At 34.7% G+C, this 24,895-nt stretch overlaps 1 protein-coding gene across 1 annotated transcript; it reads right to left on the bottom strand.

Annotated features, from left to right (window-relative positions):
- Positions 1-193: 193 nt before the first annotated feature.
- LOC143063053 (galactosylgalactosylxylosylprotein 3-beta-glucuronosyltransferase 2-like) lies at positions 194-12,912 on the bottom strand. The gene is made up of 5 exons (XM_076234976.1): positions 12,628-12,912; positions 10,987-11,453; positions 2,103-2,189; positions 1,514-1,726; positions 194-596 (listed from the first exon to the last, which is right to left on the bottom strand). The coding sequence occupies exons 1-5, from the start codon at positions 12,725-12,727 to the stop codon at positions 519-521; spliced, it is 945 nt and encodes a 314-aa protein (XP_076091091.1). The 5' UTR covers positions 12,728-12,912; the 3' UTR covers positions 194-518.
- Positions 12,913-24,895: the final 11,983 nt, after the last annotated feature.

The following is a 24,895-nucleotide window of genomic DNA, read 5'->3' as shown; positions in this document are numbered from 1 at the left end:
TTTAGTACTGTAACCAAAACATAAAGTTTGTAAATCGAGGCCATACCATTATTAGTTCTCAATCATGTAATGGATCTGAACGGTATCATGCACGCACGAGTTTGGTTGTATTAAACATCGATAAATAGTTGCTTTTTCTGAGTTTTAAAATTAAAAAAAAGTCAAACTATCCACTAAAAACATGAAGCACAGAACTGTTTTATATTTTTATTTCTAACACAGTATGCTTACAACTGCTAGTCCTTAGTAGTATAATATAGACATCTTTGGCAGTGTCTAACTTTACTTTATTATAAGATTAAACACGCTTTTTGTACATGTCATTCATGGGTATATACTTTGCCGATGAGTGCACTCGATGTATTCCCAAACTGAACAAAAGTCCTTGAGTTAAAAATTGAGAGAATTATCGATCTACTCGAACTGGCCCATCTTTTCTTATAACTATTGTATCCCGTTTCATCATATGAACTCGTTGCAACAGATATGCATAACTTCACGTTTTGCATTGGAATTCATTACACATAAATGTGGTCTAATCTTGCGTCATTCTTTACATACTTTGGTTTCCCCGTTTTAGTGTGCCATACATAGACCTGAAGTAGAAGACATGTTATGTAAATGTAATATACATATTTTTAACTTTTGATTAACATAAACATATCAATTAAACATGTTACATGTTGATCAGGTACTATCAGCCTGTGCAGAGCACCCGATAATCACACTGACTTTTTGTTGGTTTATGTTGCTCTTTCTTTGGTTTTGGTTATCTTTTCATTTGTTTTTTAACTGTTTTTTTTTTTGTTTTTTGCCATGAAGTGTTTAGTTTCTATTCGACTTTTGAGTTTGAACTTGGAATCTTTCACCTCTTTATTCAGTGTTATCTTCTAAACATGTTTTTACATGTATACAGTTTTTACATGTATACAGTTTTTATCGTTTTTACATGTATGCAGTTTTTACATATATACAGTTTTTACATGTATACCGTTTTTACATGTATACAGTTTTTACATGTATACAGTTTTTACATGTATACAGTTTTTATAGTTTTGAATGTGCACATTCCTTCTGCATGAAACGGATGAGTGCGTGTCCCAAATGATTTGAGTCTTAATTTCCTCTTTTCCTCTGCTGGTATACTATCGTTCATAGTCTCCCGGGTGGAACTATCATCAGTTCAGCTGTCCAGTTCTGTAATGACTTGATTTTTAACAAACTTTTCTTAAATTGTCCGTTCATATGTTACGAAATTGTTAAAAAACTAAGGACTTAACTCCATCAGGCAAAGTTGACCTTGGATGGATTTGGCTATAATATTAAATTAGGTTCTTTTATTTACAATAACGCTTTTCAACTATTTCGGTTCTTAAACATCAATGGCTTTCTTGGATTGTTGTTAGTTTGCCAAGGTACGGACAATGAACTACCCATATGCCTTTAGATTCTGAAACGACCAAACCGAAATCTGCAAACGAAATAAGTAAATGGAAGGAATTAAAAATCAAACCTTTGTACAGTTATCCGCCCTTGGTTCTATATCTTCAATAGTACAACACTGTTCCAAAAACTTGGTTTCTGCTGTACAACATGTGTATGCTGGCATTTGTGTTTCAAATAGCATTGGATGATAATCCCATAAAACATTGACATTGACAGCGAATCCTGCCATATCTACAGCAAACACACGATATTTTGTTGCCCATCCAATAAAGCCTGTCACCTAAACAAAATAGTAAAAAAACAAAATGAATCCTGCCGTTAAAACCATGGGTGTGTGAGTACAGGACACTGTATCGAGCATCATACTACTCCCTATATACATACTAACGTATACATATGGAACAAATTACTGATATATATTGGTAAATTTGGGATTGAATTGTCCTGTTGGTATTTTCTGCCATCTTTTCACACATTTAAACATTTTAACTTGATTATAGTGACCTATTAATTCATCAAATCTAGAAAGTGATTATTTTACACATTTCATCTTCTTGTTTTCTTGTCCTTAAATAAAGAACATTTCATCTACTTGTTTGTGAAGTATACTGTGTAAGGTTTCGGAATGGAACGTATATTTGATTTAGGTAGTTTACCTTTCCATCTTCAACAACAGGTGTCTCTGCTTTATTCCCACCTGTAAGTCCTACAGGCCACATAGAAACCTTTTGTGTATATCTCATCTACAAAAAGAAAACAAACAAAAACTTACTTTAAAAAACATTCTATCTTACAGTACTACGTAAACTTTTTAAACTATCTCTCTCAGGCTAATCTTATCTAAATAAGCTATACGCATTTCGTTATCTTTATTTGATAACGAACACGCGAGTTGTGATTATCTGAGTTTTTCATCAGAGTGTCTCAATTCATCATCGAAATTCTATGACATTTGTTTACATGAACTTTTCACATGTGTTTTTACGAAATCTTCTCTGAAGTAAAGCAGCTGATATTGCAGAATATAAAGGCAGGATTTCTAAATCAGCAGATTAAGTTTTTATTCATACTTTCAGTATCTGCGTTTTCGTTTATTATTTATTAATATGGTCATTTTGGTGTACATTCCTTTAAGTACCTTCTGACATGAAAAAAAGAATGGAGGTTGCGTACCCAAATATTTTTCTCTTAATATTTTAGAACTTTATTAAATAAAAAAAATAGTTTTTTCGATACAAAGAGGACGATGGTGGATCATTAACCGAAAAACCACAAACAATACCATAGAGACCAGAAAAAATAAATAACAGTCTACCAAACACTGCGCATACTACTAGACAGAACAATAAGAAATAAACAGCTGTTGATTGCAGGTGCTCTGAAAGGGTAAACGGAGCTGATTCTACTATAGTGTTACCGGTCAAGTTGCTTGTGGCAAATAAAAATTTTGATGACATTATTTATAAAAAAAAAAAGATGTGCCAACGAGACGACTCTCCACAAGAGACCAAATGAAACAGAAATTAACAACCGTATGGCCTGCAACAATGAGCAAAGTCGCTTCCAGTAATGTCAGAATCGAGAGAAAAAGGACTTGATAAATTAATCTCCCGACGTGGGGTAGGCACTTTCGCAATGTAGTGGGATTAAATATGCTTATGAGCGCTCGACCTTCCCATAACCATTTTGGTCGGGTTGTTGTACCTTTGACACAGTCTCAGTTTCCATTCTCTATTCGAACGCAGTAACTGAAAGCTTTTTTAAAGCAAAAAATATCGACCAATTAAAATTCATGTTTTCCCAGACTCAACTTGTGTTTTAATAATTGGCAGTGTAGGAAAAAACCATTCAGTATTGTGGTAGAAAAAAATGCTGATCCCTAGCCGTCTATCGATTGTTCTATTTTGTTATTGAACCGTGGCGTCATTCACGTATAACCCGTAAACAAAATGACGTATTGAACACGGGCACTTACAAAAAACATATATACCTTAATATACTGTGGATTCATTTATTTTCGTGGGTATTAATTTTCGTGGATTGAGGAAAACTTGCATTTCCGTGGATATTTGATTTCGTGGTTTTTGCAATCTCTGCATACAAAGCTTATTGAAAATTGTAATTCGTTGGACATTTGAATTCGTGGTTCACTCGTAACCACAAAACCCACGAAAATTGGTATCCAACGAATAATAATGAATCCACAGTAGTGTGTATATTAAGGTATATAGGAAACTTTTTTCTGAGACAAGTGCCTGTGCTATTGGATCTTTTTAAGAAATTTAAATCCAAAAGTGCTTATATATACACATATTACTTTTATTCTTAACTATATAATTGTTTGTACGACTTTGCCCCCCGCAGAGCTATAGAAAAACAGCACATCAACGGGTGTTACACGGACTCTTTTTAGACGATACACGGACTCTTTTTAGTTGTTACACGGACACTTTTTATGAATAGAATCACTCGTGCATGATCAGTGAGTTCATGGGCACTTTAACTTTCAATTAGATTTGAACTTTTTGGTTCACCGACTTATTTCCTGTCTTTTTATTGAAAAAAATATTTACGTTAGCATTAATATCTTTTTTCAAACATTTCCAGTTAAATACTATTCACATCAGTACACTCTTTAACTTCAATAGTGGGGGGTATGGTTTTCTCCTAAAATAGATATTTTGATCCCAAATTTTATGAGAAAAAAATTATTATGGTCAAGCAGATGACAAATTAATGTTTTGAATGATTCCTGATTTTTCAAATACCGTTAATAGTGTACATTGGCGGATCCAGGGGGGGGGGGGTCCGGGGGGGTTGGAACCCACTTTTTTGTTGGCCGATCAATGCATTTGAATGGGGACATATAGTTGGAACCTCCCTTTTTAAAATGACTGGATCCGCCCCTGGTGCTAATTTATACAAAAACATTTTGGTGATGGCGTTGAAAAGTAAATAGTTAATATACTAAAAAAAGAACAAACCGCCCCCTTTATGAAGCTAAAATATTCGGTCAATGAAAAGTTTTCTTCTATATATGGACATGAATTGTATTTTGGACAATGCTGAAAGTAAAGAAGGGATGATACTGTCGTGAACATTTCAATAAAAATAAGACAGGAAATAAGTAAATAAAAATCAAATCTAATATCAAAAGATAAAATCCCTATCAACTCACCAATGCACGATTGATCCTATAAACAAAAAGTGTTCATGTAATACACGTCCAAATAAGAAGCAAATCTAGAAGAAAATCATTCAACTTATGTCATCAATTTTGGGCGGTAAGCTGCGATTGGATCATATAGTAACACCACAGGCACTTGTCTCAGAATTTTTTTTCCCTATATACCTTAATATAACACAAGGTACTTAACTAAATTTTTTGAAAAATGACCCCCAGTCCCGAATTCCCGTTATTTTTCGATTTCTCGGTTGTCAAACCTACTTAAACTTAATATGCCGTAAATCTAAATTGATTTATCTACACAATGGTATATGACACGACTATCATTGTTGTCGGGATCATTAGTAGCAGGTCTCAGAAGTCGGTCAACGGGACTTTTTTTGCATTCGTCTGAAACTTTGGCAACACCCAGCCCGCAGTGATTGAATTATCATAAAAATTATTAAAATAAAAACTGTCAGCTTCCTTCTGACTATAACTTATTATCTTTATTGTAAATTCTTTACAGATTATGTGAAACAAACCCAAATAAGTGTTTTTGAGGTCTCTCGAATGTGTCAGGAGTTTCTAAATTTAGAACTCAGATTTTCCCATTTTATTGACATCATTCAGACTCTCTCTGGACTTTACATAAGATATTGAGATAACTCCAAAAGGTTTGAAAAGCGAGAAATTTTTGAAGTATCATGAAAAGATGTATTTAGCTAATAATGCTATTTGTTCATAGTATGTATATTTCTAATAACATTTTGATATCATTTTGAGTAGGGAAAACAAAACAAAAACATATGTCAATCCTTATTTGAATGGTAAATTGACATTTTTAAAATCCTAAACTTGCAGAACCCCTTGTATTTTCGAAAATATTCATCAATAGTCAATTTTTGTAATAGTTCGTCATTTGAAAAATGACCATCTGCTATACCGGAGCAGGAATGGACAGTAATCCCACCTATATTCAAGGAAGCCACTCCCGTTGTTCCTGTGACTGCTACCGTTTCCCCCTTTTTTTTAGTTCTTGTTCTATAGTACAGACCAAATGGCTCTTCCCCGTTCCACTTTTTTGCCCCAGAAGCAAAAGGTTATGACCATTTTTTACCTCATTCAATGCTATAAGCTGTTTGACATTCATTTTGTTATGAAACACACGTGTACACAACGACACTAATGTAGAGTTATAAATTGACCAAAATTTCCCACATTTATTTTTAGCCAGACGATTGACCAATGAGAAACCAGTATAAAATTACATGCGGACTGGGTGTTGCCAAAGTTTGAGACGAATGCCAAAAAAATCCCGTTGACCGACTTCTGAGACCTGCTACTAATGATCCCGACAACAATGATAGTCGTGTCATATACCATTGTGTAGATAAATCAATTTAGATTCACGGCATATTAAGTTTAAGTAGGTTTGACAACCGAGAAATCGAAAAATAACGGGAATTCGGGACGGGGGTCATTTTTCAAAAAATTTAGTTAAGTACCTTGTGTTATATTAAGGTATATAGGAAATTTTTTTTCTGAGACAAGTGCCTGTGAGTAACACGTGTTTAATCCCGATCAACACTTGTAGATCTAGAGACGAGCATGAATTAAAAAAAAAATCAAAGTATATTCCTGAATATATATAATATTTAGACAAAATCCATTTTTTTCATAAATATTTCATTCACTAATGAAGTAGGAAATTCATTCTTTTGATAACTTTATATTGTTATCGAATTTATATCAGTGGCGGATCCATGTCGAAATCCAGAACAAAACAGGGGGGGGGGTCCAACTTTATGTCCCCATTTAAATGCATTGATCTTCAAAAAAAGGGTTGTTTCAACCCCCGGGACCCCCACCACTGCATGTTAAATTCATGTATTTGGCAACAAACGCGCGATTTTTACGATTTTTTTTAAGGGGGAATGGGGGGATTGAATGGCTCATCCTGAATTTTTCATCAAAAATAAAGATCACAGCCTGTGTATTTTAATATGAATTAGCATCCCCCTCCACCTCCCCGCTTTCCGTTGTATTCATAAAAATCAAACGTTATCTTACTTACCACTAATATATTACTTTTTTACGAAGTTGCATTTTAAAAAGACTTAAATGTGTACTACAACATTTATCTTTTACTTGAAATGGTTCTTTTTTTTTTTATTAAATTTTTAGATTCCTGATTTTTTTTGAGAAAAAATCTTGGTTGAAGGGAAATGAAAAAAAAAATGTGTTTATACTATAACTTACATTTACTGCTTTATGGCTATCCAAGTTTCTCAAATGTTTAGTCTTGCTTAAAGTATTATTACTTGAAACGTCGTACAAGTCAGATAAAAAACAAAAGTAACAAAAGAAACAGGCCGGTTACAACCAGCCGAATAGTTTTTCTACACTTGTAGTCAGGTCAAGGTCCTCGGCTATCGCCTCGGACCTTGACCTGACTACTCGTGCAGAAAAACTATCCGACAACGGTTGTTACCGGCCTGTTTCTTTGTTACCTTTGTATTTTATCTAATACTTATTTCAAATAAATGTTTATTTTTTAATAAAAACTTTGATCGATAATTGATTTCAACAGTCACAAGGGTGGACTTAATCCTCCTTAGGCAATTAAATAGTTCTTCCACAGTCGCCAACTTCAAAAAAGCAATTATCACATTTTTACAAAGTTTGGCCTACACACACTAAAATAAATCCGTTTAAATAAAAATAAATTCAGAATGAGATTAAACTAAAAGTGTGTATTTAACAATAATATATAGTTGTTGTTTCATGAGGTCTCCAGGGGGGGGTGGGTTCCTTCATTTCAGGATTTAAAAAAAAACAACGTGTTCATCTTTAATTCTTTATTTTTGGGGCCATATTCCTGAAGAATTTGTCCATTATCCTCTAATCTCTAAACCCTTCTTACATACTAAGACTGCTGTGTAATCGAGTGATGACCAAACAAAAAAGAAGGCAACCCATAAACTTACATTAGATAAGGAGTTTTATACCCTTAGTCTAGATCCTCACTTTTTTACACATTAGAAAAATTACAATGCAAAAACACGTGTTAATAGGTTAAACAAACTAAAAGTTCACTGTTAAAATTTAATTTATTTTGTCATCATTTGTTTATTCGTGAACCTGTAATTGTATCTATTAATTCATTTTAAGTGTTTGTCAAAGATTGATGGGTTGCTGTGCGATAAACATCACGTGGCAAATATATCATGTTTGTTCGTGGGAGAATAAATTACTGACTGTAAACCACAGCCGACACTCGGCTAACCGAGAGATTGGTCGGTTAATCTATATTGAGTATGCGGCTATATGGGCGATTGGTCTGTTAATCGGGTTGGTTATACGTCTGTTAAGAGTAAAACGCTTAATTTAATGCCAAACTCTATTAAATATACAGATTTTTGGCCAAATCAAAAAAAGAAAAGTGTCTGACAAAATGATATCTATCATAGAACAGTTTGCACTTGTAAAAACATTTCTTAGTCTGCGCAGTTTTCAGTAAAACTAAAAGGCGTCGCGCAAGTATGTAGTATTTATGCTTATACGCATAGCAATTTTTTTAATAAACTTGGCGAAACAAACAAATTTAGATATCATTTAAAGGACAAAAAATAGTACTGTGGTTCTAAAAAATAAATTGACATGAGTAAATATTTCATAATTGTAAAATAATGTGAATAATACCACGTTTTAGTGAAAATTATGGGAATAAAGTCTGTTAATGGGTTGGACAATTGAAATTGTGTCAGTTAAGAGTTATTTAGCCACGACAATAATTTTGCTACCTTTATATTTTCCCCTTGAAAAATTTTAGAATGAGATGTTCCTGAGTAAACAAAAATGACAATACGGTGCCCAGTATCCTAGAAAGAGCATTTTTATTTTGACTTTCTTTGCATTTTATTGAAGGGTGTGTCACTTCAATATAGCGTGATATGGATTGGCCTCTGGAATATGCATGAATTTTTTATTGACGTTTTCAATTAGCCTTAATTTTTGTGTCTGTTCGAAGTAGCACGTTCTCAATTCCGACTGAAAGTGTCTTTCTAATACAACACAGGGTACATATAACGTGTTCTCGTTCACATATGAGCTTGATATTTGTCACTGGACGTTAAACCCTAATTCGTCAGCATCATCCAATTGGTTCTTTTCTTCTATTACTTAATCATATGTTATTTACAAATCACTCTAAAGAAGTAAACGGAAAGGGGCGAATGCAGCTACATTTGGTTATTTTAAGTTTCAATTCATTTTATTCGGTTTAGTTCCTTTCTACATAAGTGCAGAGGAGAAATACAGTTGTCTATGTTGGCCGGTGAAGTCCATTTCGCGTTTTCGCGATTTCCCCTTTCATATTCTATAGGGCGAAAACGCGAAGTCGAAAACGCGAAAACGCGAAGTCGAAAACGAGAAATCGGTTTCGCGTTTTCGCGTTTTCGTGATATAGAATATGTAAGGCGAAAACGCTAAAGCGCTAAAACGCAAAATGGCATTAACCTGCCACCATAGTTGTCCGCATGTAAACTTCTAGAATTTGTCACCAATATAAGTACATCGCAATCCGTTACTGTTTCAACAGCCATCGGTTTTTCATGTTTGTATTCTTAAACAAGTGTTATTTTTCTCTCGGTTTTAGCAATGTATCACTCTTTTCTGTCCTTATATATTATTCTTTATTCCGCGTTTCCATCCAGATTCTTGTGTATACCAAGAGGGTCCGGATTGGGGGTATTGTTTATTTCTGTATTCTTTAAATTGTTATGTCATTTTTTTCTACATCTTATTTATCTTACTCATTATTCTTTCTTTATTTTTCATATTTTGTCATCCCAATATATTTTACTTACTGATGTTTAGTTACTATCTCTGATTTATATACTGGTTACCAATGTAGATGAAAAATTTGTGTCATTCATGACAATTAAACAGAATCAACATGATATATGCGATCATTCTTGGATGAAATTAATATTACTTTAATATTACACTTTTTGAAACCATTTTTATCAATTTTCAATTTCATGTGTTGTTTCCGTATATGTTCTGTTTCATTGCTCATGTGTTGTTTTCGTATATTTTAGCCGCTCGTCTTGAGCCTACTCATTTGATCAGATAACACCCCATATAGCGCCATTCATAACTCTTAACAGACCAATTAACAGACCGGGTTTTATACATCCGACCCATTAACAGACCAGGTTTTAAATAAAGATTGATATATGTCACCAAAATACAGATTTTCGTGTAGATTTTTCACACAATAATATCAATATGGTTAACAAACATAATGCCTTTCTTTTTTCGATGTTAGAAATATTGAATGCAAGTAAATATAACCAATGTGTCATTTTGTGTACATTTTATGTGTGTAAAATGTGTATAAATTTAATGATGAGTAACCCGCCTTTTCATTTCATAGATCGTACATCGAAGCTAGAAAAATAATAATTACACCACTAAATTCAGTACATTGAATTGTTTTGTTAGACATGAATACTTTTTATGATGAAAGTATATTTATAAAGTTATACAATGAAACATGCTGAACTTTCAATGATTTTCTCGATAACACCTGATTAACAGACCAACCGCCGATATAGCCGCATACTCAATATAGATTACCCGACCAATCTCTCGGTTAGCCGAGTGTCGGCCGTGTAAACAATCAATCCAATAAGAACAGGCACTGCAACGGCGATCGAACGAACGAAGGGTGGGGAGTCGGACTGAATTAGGAAAATAAAGACAGAAACATTGCCTTGTAACCGACCACCAACCTGCCTATTATGCAAATATATGTATATGATTAATTGAGAACCCCTTGTCTCATTGGTTCTATCTTGTGACCAACACAAATAGTCGGTTAAAAGATTTTCCTTACAAAATATTAGTTCCTCGACACAATATGAATCCTTTTGAACTTGGTCTCTAAGCTCATTCGCTAAAACATTAAAACATTGTGAAACGCAGCATCTATTTGTACATATCATTACATAAAACTTGATAATGATCACTAAGAAGGAACATAACACCAAATATTCAATTCACTGGGTTTGACCATGGAAGTATTATATTATATAATACTTCCATGGTTTGACCTACCATTTTAAGAAAGGAAATGCTACTTGAAGGGTTCTAGAGAATATTTACCTTTTTTGCACTGTTTTCAACCTAGCATACCTCATTCTTTACATAATATAAAAAAGGGCTTGGATTTTTTTGTGTATTATTTCATCGTAAGGTTGTCGGAATAAGTAGACTTCCTAGCGACAAACCTTCCGAAGCACAAGCACAACGGAAAGATCTGATTATCTTTCACCTAGTGTTCTATAATGGTTTTCATTACAAACCTCTTCAAATAAACGTAGATCATAAGCATTGTCATCATCTGCAAAATACACAACAGCCTGTTCTCCCCAGCGGTGATTTCTGGTTATCCATTGAATGGCGGCATTTTTCTGATCATTTCCTTTTGAAGCATTTGTAGATTCCTTTGTTGCTTGAGATATATATGTAAAGGACATATTCGTGTAGACTAAAAACTCGTGGAGATGATGGTTAGTAGATGTCCAATCCTCAACAACTATCCAGTGGAGCCGTCTGACTTGCCGTAAAGTGTTTGCCATCCGTGTTAGGTCCGCCATTTGTGTTAATCTATAGTAAGTTGGAGTAATGGCGTAAATAAGTGGAATTTCTTTTTGTTTTATACGTGGTTTATTGTTTTCCAATACCTGCTGTGTTGGGTTTGGTATTTCTGCAAATGTTTTAAGTTGTCGTGAAATCATTTTCGAATGTATTGTTTTCTTTGTATTTAAATCTGTAAAAGAAAAACATTAAATATGTCAATTAACAACAAACAAGATAAGAATAAATGGAATGGCGAGATGTGCACTCAAGTGGTTCACTGAAAAATACTATTATAATGGGAAAATTAAAAGCCCAGACAGATAGCTTAAGGACATACATGTGTTATTAGAATGTGGTGTTTGCATAAAGTTGTTTTAACAGAATGATCTTTATAATATACAAAATCTTCCAATTATCTTCTAAATTTTTACTTATCCATCTGGTCTGAAATATTACATAATAATAATCTTTATTCTCATAAACCCGGCATAAGATACATCAGGGGTTTTCGCTGTCAATTTTAATATGTTCACCGATTTGACTCAAATTATCAAGTACATATAAAGAACATATTATTTTCGTAAACACATTTACGTTAAATGATTTTGACATGAAATACAATGAAAGACTTGTATATCTTAAAAATGCGAGACGGTGTTTTTCCTATGAGAAGAAATGAAAGAAAAATTACTCCAAAGACAATCGTATATATTTTTCCGTGATTTTCCAATGAAAGGCGAATCACTATCTATTCAACCATGTATGCTTTCACGGTTTCATATATAACAATAAAAAAAACTAGATGCAATCAACAAGTAACTGCTACATATGATCTGATATCAAATTTCAGTATAAAATGAGCAAGGCATTGAATTTTGACCACAAATTCAACTTCATACAAACTTTCTGACAAATGTTTCGATCCATTTAGGCCGGGTTTTATTTCTCTTTTGAATTGTTTTACATTTAATCGACAATACCTATGATAAAATTGAGAATGGAAATGGGGAATGTGTCAAAGAGACAACAACCCGCTCATAGAACAGACAATAGCAGAAGGTCACCAACAGGTCTTCAATGCAGCGAGAAATTCCCGCACCCGGAGGTGTCCTTCTGTTGGCCCCTAAACAAATATATATACTAGTTCAGGGGTAATGAACGCCATAATAAACTCCAAACTGTACACAAGAAACTAAAATTAAAAAATAATACAAGAGTTTTGCTTATTGTGGAAGAACGTTCGATGGTCTGTAGTGGTTTACATAATTTTCTTTGTCTCATTTGCCATCAAACATGTATATCTTTTTTTTTTCGGGGGGAGTGTTGTCCCAAACTACTAATATACAACGATCAAATTCACCTACCTTTGGGTGATTCTACTGTTAATAAGACTGACAGTATCGCAAACAAAAGCAGCAAACAAAGAACGTTCCATATGTTACTGTTTATATTTAACTTCACCATCTTTCAGATCGGCCTTAATCAAATTCCTATAAAATGGTTGAATAACGTCCTATTTCAATGGAAGAAACGTTCCATTTAAATTAACCACGTAATCTTTGTGTCTCACTTCACTGAAAATGTATAATTTTAATCGTGACCATTGATACTTATTTCTAGAAACTTTGATTTAATCGTTCTATTTAAACGAATCTATGACGTAACTATTAAACTAACTTGTTTTTCTTTGCAAACAATGTAAAAAGTCTTATTCTGTAAAAATAAATATTTATATATTTATTTTTCTTAATAAAAAGTCACGACACAACTAAAGATTTATATGTACACAAACTAAACGGGCTGGAATATAATACAGTACTATTTACTAACCTCGTGTTCAAAAGAGTGTGACCGGTCGACGGGTGTTTCGATCCCTTTAATAAAAGATAAAAGGTAGAATTATTTCAGAATTGAAAGTAGGTTGTGTTGCGTGCTAAAAGTGTCATACCACCAATTAAAAACCGCTATATAATCAACCTAATTTAGAATTCTCCCAGCTTTCTAATAACTTAACTTCAAAGAAACCATGCAGGTATATCTTGAGTTGCACATGTTTCATCTTTCTATATGTCAATGTTCAATTAAGATTTAAAGCCTTGTAGTGAAACACGACCATTCAGAAGTCAGTTCTATTATAAATAGCTCCTGGTTTTCTAAATAAATTTAAAAGGTATTCTTAGAGCGCATTCATCCTCCATTGTTAATGCAAAATAATGGACAATTAGTTTTTGGCTCAAATTGATCTAAATATACACCATATATGGTAACTCTACTCTTACAAAGACTGAATATAACTCTATATGTAGTCTTAAGATTACTCTGACGTCCAACGGCCATTTTTTCAGACAAGCTTGGTCCGTGGTCAAAAAATTAAATAAGAAAAACTCCCAAGAAAAATTTAAATGGAAAGTCCTTTATCAAATGTCAAAATCAAAAGCCCAAACACATCAAACGAATGGACAACAAATGTCATTTTTCTGACTTGGGACAGACATTTTCTTGTGTAAAAAAAGGTCTGGTTTTAAAGCTTGCGTAACTCTCTGACTTGCATGACAGTCGCATAGAATTCCATTTTATTGATAACAAAGTGTGAGAAAACACAAATGATATCTCAACAATTTTGTTATCTAGTATAAAGAAACGCCACACTTTAAAACCACCAAATTGACCAATGGAGTTCGTGTGCATGTATAACCCATATATCTACCGGTAAATCCAAAACACCAACAAGTCATTTCTGAACTTCCAGTTTTGAACATACAACTTTTTATCTAACATATCGGAAATTCCTGAATTCAAACGAAAAGAAATATATGCAGCTCTGGAACACGATATATAACTTGCTGAAGCTACTGGTATACGGAAGATACTTGCTGCAGCTACTGGTTGACGGAAGATAACTTGCTGCAGCTACTTGTCTATGGAAGATAACTTGCTGCAGCTACTGGTCTACTGAAGATAACATGCTGTAGCTACTGGTATACGGAAGATAACTTGCTGCAACCACTGGTCGACGGAAGATAACTTGCTGCAGCTACTTGTCTACGAAAGATAAATTGCTGCAAATACTGGTCTACGAAAGATAACTTGCTGCAGGTACTGGTCTACAGAAGAAAACTTGCTGTAGCTACTGGTCTACGGAAGATAATTTGCTATAGTTACTGGTCTACGGAAGATAGCTTGGTGCAGCTACTGATCTACGAAAGATAACTGGCTGTAGCTACTGGTCTACGGAAGATAACTTGCTGTAGCTACTGGTCTACGACAGATAACTTGCTGCAGCTACTGGTCTATGGACGATGACTTGTTGTAGCTACTGGTCTACGGAAGATAACTTGCTGCAGCTAAAGGTCTACGGAAGATAACTTGCTACAGCTACTGGTATGCAGAAGTAAACTTGTTGTAGCTATTGGTTTTATTGAGATAACTTTTGCAGGCTGAATTTGCAATTTATATATTAAAATCTTATCACTCAGAAATGTGCTTACACGAATACTTTAAATGTACATTCGTCTATTTTAGCAGACAGTTGTCTACGAAAGATAACATGCTGCAGCTTCTGGTCTACGAAAGATAACTTGCTGCAGCTACTGGTCTACTGAAGATAACTTGCTGTAGCTACTGGTCTACGGAAGATAACTTGCTGTAGCTACTGGTCTACGGAAGATAACATGCTGCAGCTTCTGGTCTACGAAAGATAACTTGCTGCAGCTACTGGTCTACTGAAGATAACTTGCTGTAGCTACTGGTCTACGGAAGATAACTTGCTGTAGCTACTGGTCTACGGAAGATAACTTGCTGTAGCTACTGGTCTACGGAAGATAACTTCTTGTAACTACTGGTCTACGGAAGATAACATGCTGCAGCTTCTGGTCTACGGAAGATAACTTGCTGCAGCTACTGGTCTACTGAAGATAACTTGCTGTAGCTACTGGTCTACGGAAGATAACTTGCTGTAGCTACTGGTCTACGGAAGATAACTTGCTGTAGCTACTGGTCTACGAAAATAAACTTGCTGTAGCTACTGGTCTACGGAATTCTGCAGCTAATGGTCTACGGAAGATAACTTGCTGCAGCTACTAGTCTACTGAAGATAACTTGCTGTAGCTACTGGTCTACGGAAGATAACTTGCTGTAGCTATTGGTCTACGGATGATAACTTACTGTAGCTACAGGTCTACGAAAATAAATTTGCTGTAGCTGCTGGTCTACGGAAGATAACTTGCTGCAGCTACTGGTCTACGGAAGATAACTTGCTGTAGCTACTGGTCTACGGATGATAACTTACTGTAGCTACTGGTCTACGAAAATAAACTAACTGTAGCTACTGGTCTACGGAAGATAACTTGCTGCAACTAATGGTCTACGGAAGATAACTTGCTACAGCTACTGGTGTACGGAAGATAACTTACTGTAGCTACTGGTCTACAAAAATAAACTTGCTGTAGCTACTGGTCTACGGAAGATAACTTGCTGCAGCTACTGGTCTACGGAAGATAACTTGCTGTAGCTACTGGTCTACGGATGATAACTTACTGTAGCTACTGGTCTACGGAAAATAACTTGCTGCAGCTACTGGTCTATAGAAGATAACTTGCTGTAGCTACTGGTGTACGAATGATAACTTACTGTAGCTACTGGTCTACGGAAGATAACTTGCTGCAGCTAATAGTCTACTGAAGATAACATGCTACAGCTACTGGTATGTAGAAGTAAACTTCAGATCTTGTTGTAACTATTGGTATACTAGACTGACGATTTTAACCTACGATTAGATGTGAAATATATTTATCCATCTATTTGTATACGGGAGATACATGTAGCATGCTGCAGCTACTGGTTAAAGGCAGATAATGTTTGCAGCTTCTGTTATACGGAAGATAACGTGCTGCAGCTATTGGTTTATTGGGATAACTTTTGCAGGCCGCCGAATTCGCAATCTATATATAAAAAACTTATCACTCCGAAATTCGCTTACACGAATATTTTGAATTCGTCTATTTAAGCAGACAGTTTTTTTAAGAAACCTAGAATACAGATAATTGCTGACATGTCTCAAAACATACATATATGTACGATGTAACAAAAACTTGTGTGCCAAACAAACCGTGTTCGTTTCATAAAAAAGTTATCATACTAAGGGCACGAATATTTGATATTTTGAGGGGAAAGGGGTGGGGCAAGAACATTTCGGAAATGAAATGAAAATTATGGCTTGGTTATAACTAGTCCGAGATTACCCTCGGCCCAGCTTGTCTGGCAAAACAACCGTTGGACGTCACAGTAATCTGGAACTAGGTTATAACCTTTCTATGATAATTGTTCCGTGCTATGCATGTTGTTTAGAAGCTACACATATCCATAGTTTGAACTGTCACGGAATAGAAGTTCCTTCATAATATTAGTTCCAAAAGGAAAAAAAATATTACCGAATATTATTTCCACAGGATAAATGCTTTTTGTACCTAAGTAAGCATGTTATTTAAATAAAAATCAACCTTAGCTACCATTGACGCAACGACGCACTTGCGTGCACAAACGAAATGGACCCAAAAAAATCATAATTAAAAAATAAAAAGAGTACGATTAACTTTCACTATAATAAATACATAGGTGTTTCAATTTGTCAGAAAGGTTTCCGTGTTTTCTATCAGTTCAGTTTTGTTGTGCGTACTCGGTATATACTATTTTTAGACGTCTTGTGAATTCGGAAGAATGTTTTCTTCCCCAGATACTTCTTCCAAACAATCTGAAAAGTTTGAATAGGGACCATCAAATTTGCATATTTCGCACCTACGATCCGATCTTCAACCAGAAGATCAGTTTCTTCTCGAAATTAAAAGGTGGGTTGCGAGATGGGATATTTATCCATCTAAGAAACCAGACTGGCATATTAACTCTGTGCAACATTGGAGATGACGCCGAAAGAACTTTACCCAAATATATTCTATATTCTGCAAATACTTTTCACCCTGCCCCCTCAACCGCTACTGCTGAACGCTCTTTTAGCGCTCTAAACGCGAAAAAAACGTATCTGGTATCGACAAGACTTTCTTTACTTGCACTGCTGCACGTTCATTCTGATTTTGACATTGACACTAAAGAAGTTTCATCAATGCTAGGCAAAGGAAAATTTTACTCGCCTAAATGACCTCGGTTGTTAACTTCAATCGTACATACGGTCTTACATGTATACGAACGTCACATTCATATATCACAAAATTATTGAATTGCTTTGTTTTCGTATGTTAACATATATGTCATGAGATGATCCAGTTCTCTAGGCCTTTCTTTCTCTGAAGCATAATAAATTGTCGAGCATTGCAAAGTTTTTAGATTTTTTAGTCAGTTTAAGGTCTTTGATTTGATATATAGCTTAACACTCAACTTTGCATACTTCACTTCAAAATTAACCATCTTTTCGAAAAGAGATTCTTTTTCTGCAAAAAAGGGTCTAAATTTTTTTCGCCTCGCTACGCTCGGCAACTACTGAGTGCAGATCAATATAAGTTTAGCTACGTCCTATTCATTGTTTGATCATAACTTCTTATCTTATCGTCCTGTAAAATAATAAAATAATAAATATACACGTTATTAAAATAAATTATCGTTGATCATCTCAACGAGATTGATTTTCTCGCTTGAGCTTGTACGGCGAAAGTGAGAAAAGCAATCGAGTTGAGATAACCAATGATAATCTGTTTATCGCTATTTTACCTATGAAGACGTTGTTAATTTCCTTGACAACGGCACGTGTTCCCCTTAGTTTCTAGCGATAATTTTCATTTCACTCGACTCCGTTTTCATCACTCGACTCCGCTGAGAAAGGAAATTATCAGTCAGCAAGATCAAAAGAAAATTTCGTAAAAATAGCGATAATATTAAATATTTAAAACAACTTCTATTTCAGTGCTAATATTATAAACCGACTTATATTTGATGTATAAAAGTCAGTGGTGGATCCAGAAATATTCATATGGGGAGGGGGGCACTGAATGCCTTAGAGGGGGCTGTTAGCGTTCCAGTCATGTCCTCGGTTGAGGAGAGTAATAAGCAGTCGAATTGACTAGTATTGTTAGTTTCGTACCAAAGGTCGGGAGTTCTCCGACACTTCGGCTTCCTTTACCACTAAAAGCTGACAACCATGAAAGTGGTGTTAAACACAAACCAAATCAATAAATTCAACCATATATAAAAATAACCACTGGAACATAGAAATGAGGTCAAGGTCAGATGACACCTGCCAGTTAGACATGTACACATTACAATATTTCCATACACCAAATATAGTAGACTTATTGCATACAGTATAAGAAAAACAGACCAAACACAAAAACTTAAATATAACAACTGAACCATATAAATGAGGTCAAGGTTTAGATGACACCTTCCAGTTTGACATGCACACCTTACAAGCATTCTATAAACTAAATATATTAGACCTATTGCTTATAGTATCTGAGAAAGGGATTTGACAACGAAATCTTAACATTGCTCACTGATCCATGAAATGAGGTCGAGGTCATGTGAAAACTGTATGACGGACATGAGGACCTCGCAAGGTACCCACATACCAAACATAGTTATCCTACTACTCATATTAAGAGAGAAATTAAGGATACTTAAAATCTTAACTTTTTTTCATGTAATCACTGAACCATTAAAATGAGATCAAGGACAATGGGCATATGACAGACAGACACTTCGTTACATGTATAAGGCATCTATACAAAATTAAAAAAAAACCCCAGGTTTTCTTTATTCTGAAATATGAAGCTTTTAGCTAACGCTGCCACCGGATCACTCACCCTATATCGAGTTTTCTGCGACAGAAACGATGACCCAAGGATTTTTAAAAGATTTTTTAAAATGGCTTATTTAACTATACATATTATAAAATAATGAAAAGAAAATCAAGGGTTAGCAGACTAGATTCGGATTGGCACTACAGTGGTAAAATAGGAGGATTTGAGTATCTGACTAAAATTGATAAAGAAAAGTAGCGAACATTCTTTAAAACTACTCTAATTTTCGATATTGACGAATTGAAAACAACAAATACAAATAGTAAAGCCTCGGTCACACCTTACCGGAAAGCACGAACGGACGCCTAACGGATGAAAATAAAAGTTGTCCGTTGACAAAATTGTTATCCGTTGGGAGTCCGTTGATGTACTGATTGAATAAAACGGACGTGTAACGGATGCATAACGGACTCACACCGGATATGTAACGTACGAGAAACGGATACGTACCGGACAGAACGGATGTCGAACGTACATCCAACGGACGAGTACCGCATAAAACGGACACATAACGGATGCGTACCGGATATAACGGACGAACAAGATATACGGAAAAATCAAAGGCGACAATAATAATACATGTAAATCGCATAAATATTCAAAATGTTTCTGTGTAACTGGTTTTGGTTTGTTCTTCAAAATTCCGCCAAAGGGCAGTGTCTGGCCTGAATAAAAACTGCTTGATTGTGTTGACGTGCCTATACTCAAAGATCGATTATTAAGAAATCTGACATACCAATATTTGGTATTTCTGACGCGAAATTTTCAATTGGCATTTATCCGTTTCAGATCCGTTCATCATCCGTTTTATCCGTTATACGTCCGGTAGAAGTCCGTTTCTCATCCGTTCAACATCCGTTTTATCAGTTAAACGTCCGGTAGAAGTCCGTTGGTGAATTTATCTTCGACACGTAACGGATACAAAACGGAAACGAAACGGACGAGTACCGTACAAAACGGACGCCTAACGGACGTTCAACGGACATTTTATCCGTTGGACGTCCGTTCAAAGTTTTGAACATGCTCAAAATTTTCCACCGGACAGAACGGACGTCGACGGATAAAACGTACGCTTAACGGACATTCAACGGATATGGACGGACGTATAACGGATAAGAACGGACGTTTAACGGACATGAACGGATTGAAAAAAAATTATCCGTTAGGCGTCCGTTCGAGCTATCCGGTAAGGTGTGACCGAGGCTAAAACAATGTATTCTTAATTCTATTGTCCCACCATGTAACACAAAACCCGACAATGTACGTTGATTTATTCCTTATTTATATTTCAGATAATTTCCGTTTATTATCTAAACATGTTATGAATCAAAAACATTCCGCCTAAAGGAGGATTACAGTTCTTAATGATTTTAAATTAAATCATAGTAGACCTATTATACTTACCATTCAATTCATTTGAAAAGATTACCACTAGGCTGCTTGCTCACCTTATTTAAAGGTACAAAGGTACACATTATGCAGTACATCATATCAAGGCGCTACATATCTACACATAACGATGTTTAAACAGTTATGTTCAGTAGTACTGTCAACGTATATTTGTTCCGCCTAACAGAAGTTTCAATTGAAACTTTGTTATAAACATTGTCATAATATATATTCCTGTTGGAACAAATATTATATAACCGCGCTGAAGTACGTCCATTATTCATAGTTCATTATTCATTATTCAATAATGAATAATGAAATAGTTCATTATTCACTATTCAATATTGAAAAATGAATAATGAATAATGAAATGGTTTATGTTTCATTATTCAAATTGAAGCGGTGAATAGTGAAAAAAAATTTAAAAAAATTGACCGTGACACTATAGCTATATTTTGATTCGCAATGACCATAAGAGGGTTTACGGACGACCTAAATGCCACAATATGCATAAAAAATGAGGAAATATAAAAAAAAAAGAAGATGTGGTATCATTGCCAATGAAACAAACATCCACAAAAGACCAAAATGACACAGACATCAACAACTATAGCTCACCGTACAGCCTACAACAATGAGCAAAGCCCATACCGCGACCCTTTAGCCCCTAATTATAGATAAACCTTATACCTCATTCGAAAGCTATAACGGGAGAAACAACATGTATATAGTCAGCATGTTCCGCAACGCATATTAGAGGACTTAAATGTCGAAATACGCGTGAAAATTAAGAAATAGCCAATTTTGAATAATGAAATGGATATTTTGAATAATGAAATGGACTGCTGCGACCCTTTAGCCCCTAATTATAGATAAACCTTATACCTCATTCGAAAGCTTATTACGAGAGGAACCAAATGTATATCGTCAGCATGTTCTGCAACGCATATTAGAGGACTTAAATGTCGAAATACGCGTGAAAATTAAGAAATAGCCAATTTTGAATAATGAAATGGATATTTTGAATAATGGAATGGACTGCTGCGACCCTTTAGCCCCTAATTATAGATAAACCTTATACCTCATTCGAAAGCTTATAACGAGAGGAACAAAATGTATATCGTCAACATGTTCAGCAACGCATATTAGAGGACTTAAATGTCGAAATACGCGTGAAAGTTAAGAAATAGCCAATTTTGAATAATGAAATGGATATTTTGAATAATGGAATGGACTGCTGCGACCCTTTAACCCCTAATTATAGATAAACCTTCTACCTCATTCGAAAGCTTATTACGAGAGGAACAAAATGTATATAGTCAGCATGTTCTGCAACGCATATTAGAGGACTTAAATGTCGAAATACGCGTGAAAATTAAGAAATAGCCAATTTTGAATAATGAAATGGATATTTTGAAAAATGGAATGGACTGATGCGACCCTTTAGTCCCTAATTATAGATAAACTTTATACCTCATTCGAAAGCTTATAACGAGAGGAACAAAATGTATATAGTCAACATGTTCAGCAACGCATATTAGAGGACTTAAATGTCGAAATACGCGTGAAAGTTAAGAAATAGCCAATTTTGAATAATGAAATGGATATTTTGAATAATGGAATGGACTGCTGCGACCCTTTAACCCCTAATTATAGATAAACCTTATACCTCATTCGAAAGCTTATAACGAGAGGAACAAAATGTATATAGTCAACATGTTCAGCAACGCATATTAGAGGACTTAAATGTCGAAATACGCGTGAAAGTTAAGAAATAGCCAATTTTGAATAATGAAATGGATATTTTGAATAATGGAATGGACTGCTGCGACCCTTTAACCCCTAATTATAGATAAACCTTATACCTCATTCGAAAGCTTATTACGAGAGGAACAAAATGTATATAGTCAGCATGTTCTGCAACGCATATTAGAGGACTTAAATGTCGAAATACGCGTGAAAATTAAGAAATAGCCAATTTTGAATAATGAAATGGATATTTTGAATAATGGAATGGACTGCTGCGACCCTTTAGCCCCTAATTATAGATAAACCTTATACCTCATTCGAAAGCTTATAACGAGAGGAACAAAATGTATATAGTCAACATGTTCAGCAACGCATATTAGAGGACTTAAATGTCGAAATACGCGTGAAAGTTAAGAAATAGCCACAATATGCATAAAAAATGAGGAAATATAAAAAAAAAAAGAAGATGTGGTATCAATGCCAATGAAAGAAACATCCACAAAAGACCAAAATGACACAGACATCAACAACTATAGCTCACCGTACAGCCTACAACAATGAGCAAAGCCCATACCGCATAGTCAGCTATAAAAGGCCCAAATAAGACAATGTAAAACAATTTAAACAAGACAACTAAAAACCTTATTTATTTTATAAAATGAACGAAAAACAAATATGTAACACATAAACAAACGACAACCACTAAAGTACAGACTCCTGACTTGGGACAGACACATACATAAATAATGTGACGGGGTTAAACATGTTAACCAATTTTGAATAATGAAATGGATATTTTCAATTATGGAATAAACTGCTGCGACCCTTTAGCCCCTAATTATAGATAAACCTTATACCTCATTCGAAAGCTTATTACGAGAGAAACAAAATGTATATAGTCAACATGTTCCGCAACGCATATTAGAGCACTTAAATGTCGAAATACGTTTGTAAATTAAGAAATAGCCAATTTTGAATAATGAAATGGATATTTTGAATAATGGAATGGACTACTGTGACCCTTTAGCCCCTAATTATAGATAAACCTTATACCTCATTCGAAAGCTTATAACAAGAGGAACAAAATGTATATAGTCAACATGTTCAGCAACGCATATTAGAGGACTTAAATGTCGAAATACGCGTGAAAGTTAAGAAATAGCCAATTTTGAATAATGAAATGGATATTTTGAATAATGGAATGGACTGCTGCGACCCTTTAGCCCCTAATTATAGATAAACCTTATACCTCATTCGAAAGCTTATAACGAGAGGAACAAAATGTATATAGTGAACATGTTCAGCAACGCATATTAGAGGACTTAAATGTCGAAATACGCGTGATAGACCTGTAGAATAAGCAGTTTCACAATAACCTTGAAGTTCAGCTTTGATTGCTCATAAAATTGCTGTTAGTTACTAAAACATAGGTTTCATGGAGCACTTGGAAGACCCATCAATAGACCATTGTTTGTAGGACATACTTGTGTAGTTTAGGTATGAAATACCGTGATGAAAGATCCAGTTCTTCATCTTTGTTTGAATTTTCTAAAGAGCATAAAACAAATCTTTTTATGATTTCCTCATTGGTAGGTGTCGTGGGGGTATATGTAGAGTTTCCAAGTAAATTGTCAATACCTAAAGCATGTTTAACGAAGTGTATGTAATGAGATTGGACACAAAAACGATGCTGTTTGTGGCTTAATCTGTGGGGACAACAACACATTGGTAATGGAGGTAGAAGTGTTTTTCAACATTTGGGTTTCTAAAGATGGACGTAGTATGGGTTTTAGGTAAACATATTCAGTTTCTTAATTTTGATTTGTTTTGCCGACCTCACAGCTTCATTTCATGTGGAAAGAGTATCTACGTCTTCTTTCTAGAATCTTGTCTATTGCCTGGCATAACTCTCGACTGAATCCATCAGTATTTTTAAGTTGTGTTTCCAATTAATGGATTTAGCCTTACAATATTTCAGAGGGAAATCTCATTGACAAGGTTGAGGTCACCGGTAATAACGTGGCCAACCGGTTTATATATGGAACTAGCATATTGCAATCAAGAGATATATACTGGAGTCTGTGATATATAATGCCGATGCCAATTAATGCATCTACGTTGAGAAGTAGAGTTGAAAAAATTTATAACAGTCACTTATTTTCAGAAAAGAAGATAAAGAATACATATACCGACATTTTGTTCATTGCAACCATATGGCGGAAAATTTCTCGATTTTGTTCATTTCTCAATAAGTCTTTATATTGCGTATGATTTTTTTCACGCTTATTTTGGTATTTAAGTCCTCTGTAACCCCTTTAATGGACAGTGCGGCATATATCAAAAAGCTTGAATTTGGTGTATGCTTTTTTTCTTACCTAGGATCGGACGGGTTGCAGCAGTGCATTCTATTATTTAAAATCAGCTATTGTTTATTGTTCACGAGTATTTCGATGTTTAGGACCTCAGTAACCCCTATAATGGTCATTGCGACTCATATTATTTATACTTAGTTTATACCTCTACCAATAAACTTTGATAAAGTGTTTAATTTTTCCTTAATTAGGAGCTGACGGGTAGCAGCGGTTAATTCCATTATTCAAAATCAGCTATTTCTCGATGTTCATGCGTATTTCGATATTTAAGTCCTTCGTTACTCCTCTTATATGCGTTGCGGAACATATTGACTATA

The sequence above is a fragment of the Mytilus galloprovincialis genome, chromosome 2 (genome assembly GCF_965363235.1).
Source record: "Mytilus galloprovincialis chromosome 2, xbMytGall1.hap1.1, whole genome shotgun sequence".
Classification (NCBI taxonomy): domain Eukaryota; kingdom Metazoa; phylum Mollusca; class Bivalvia; order Mytilida; family Mytilidae; genus Mytilus; species Mytilus galloprovincialis.
The sequence above is the reverse complement of the archived record's forward strand: the minus strand, read 5'-3'. Positions and strand labels throughout refer to the sequence as shown.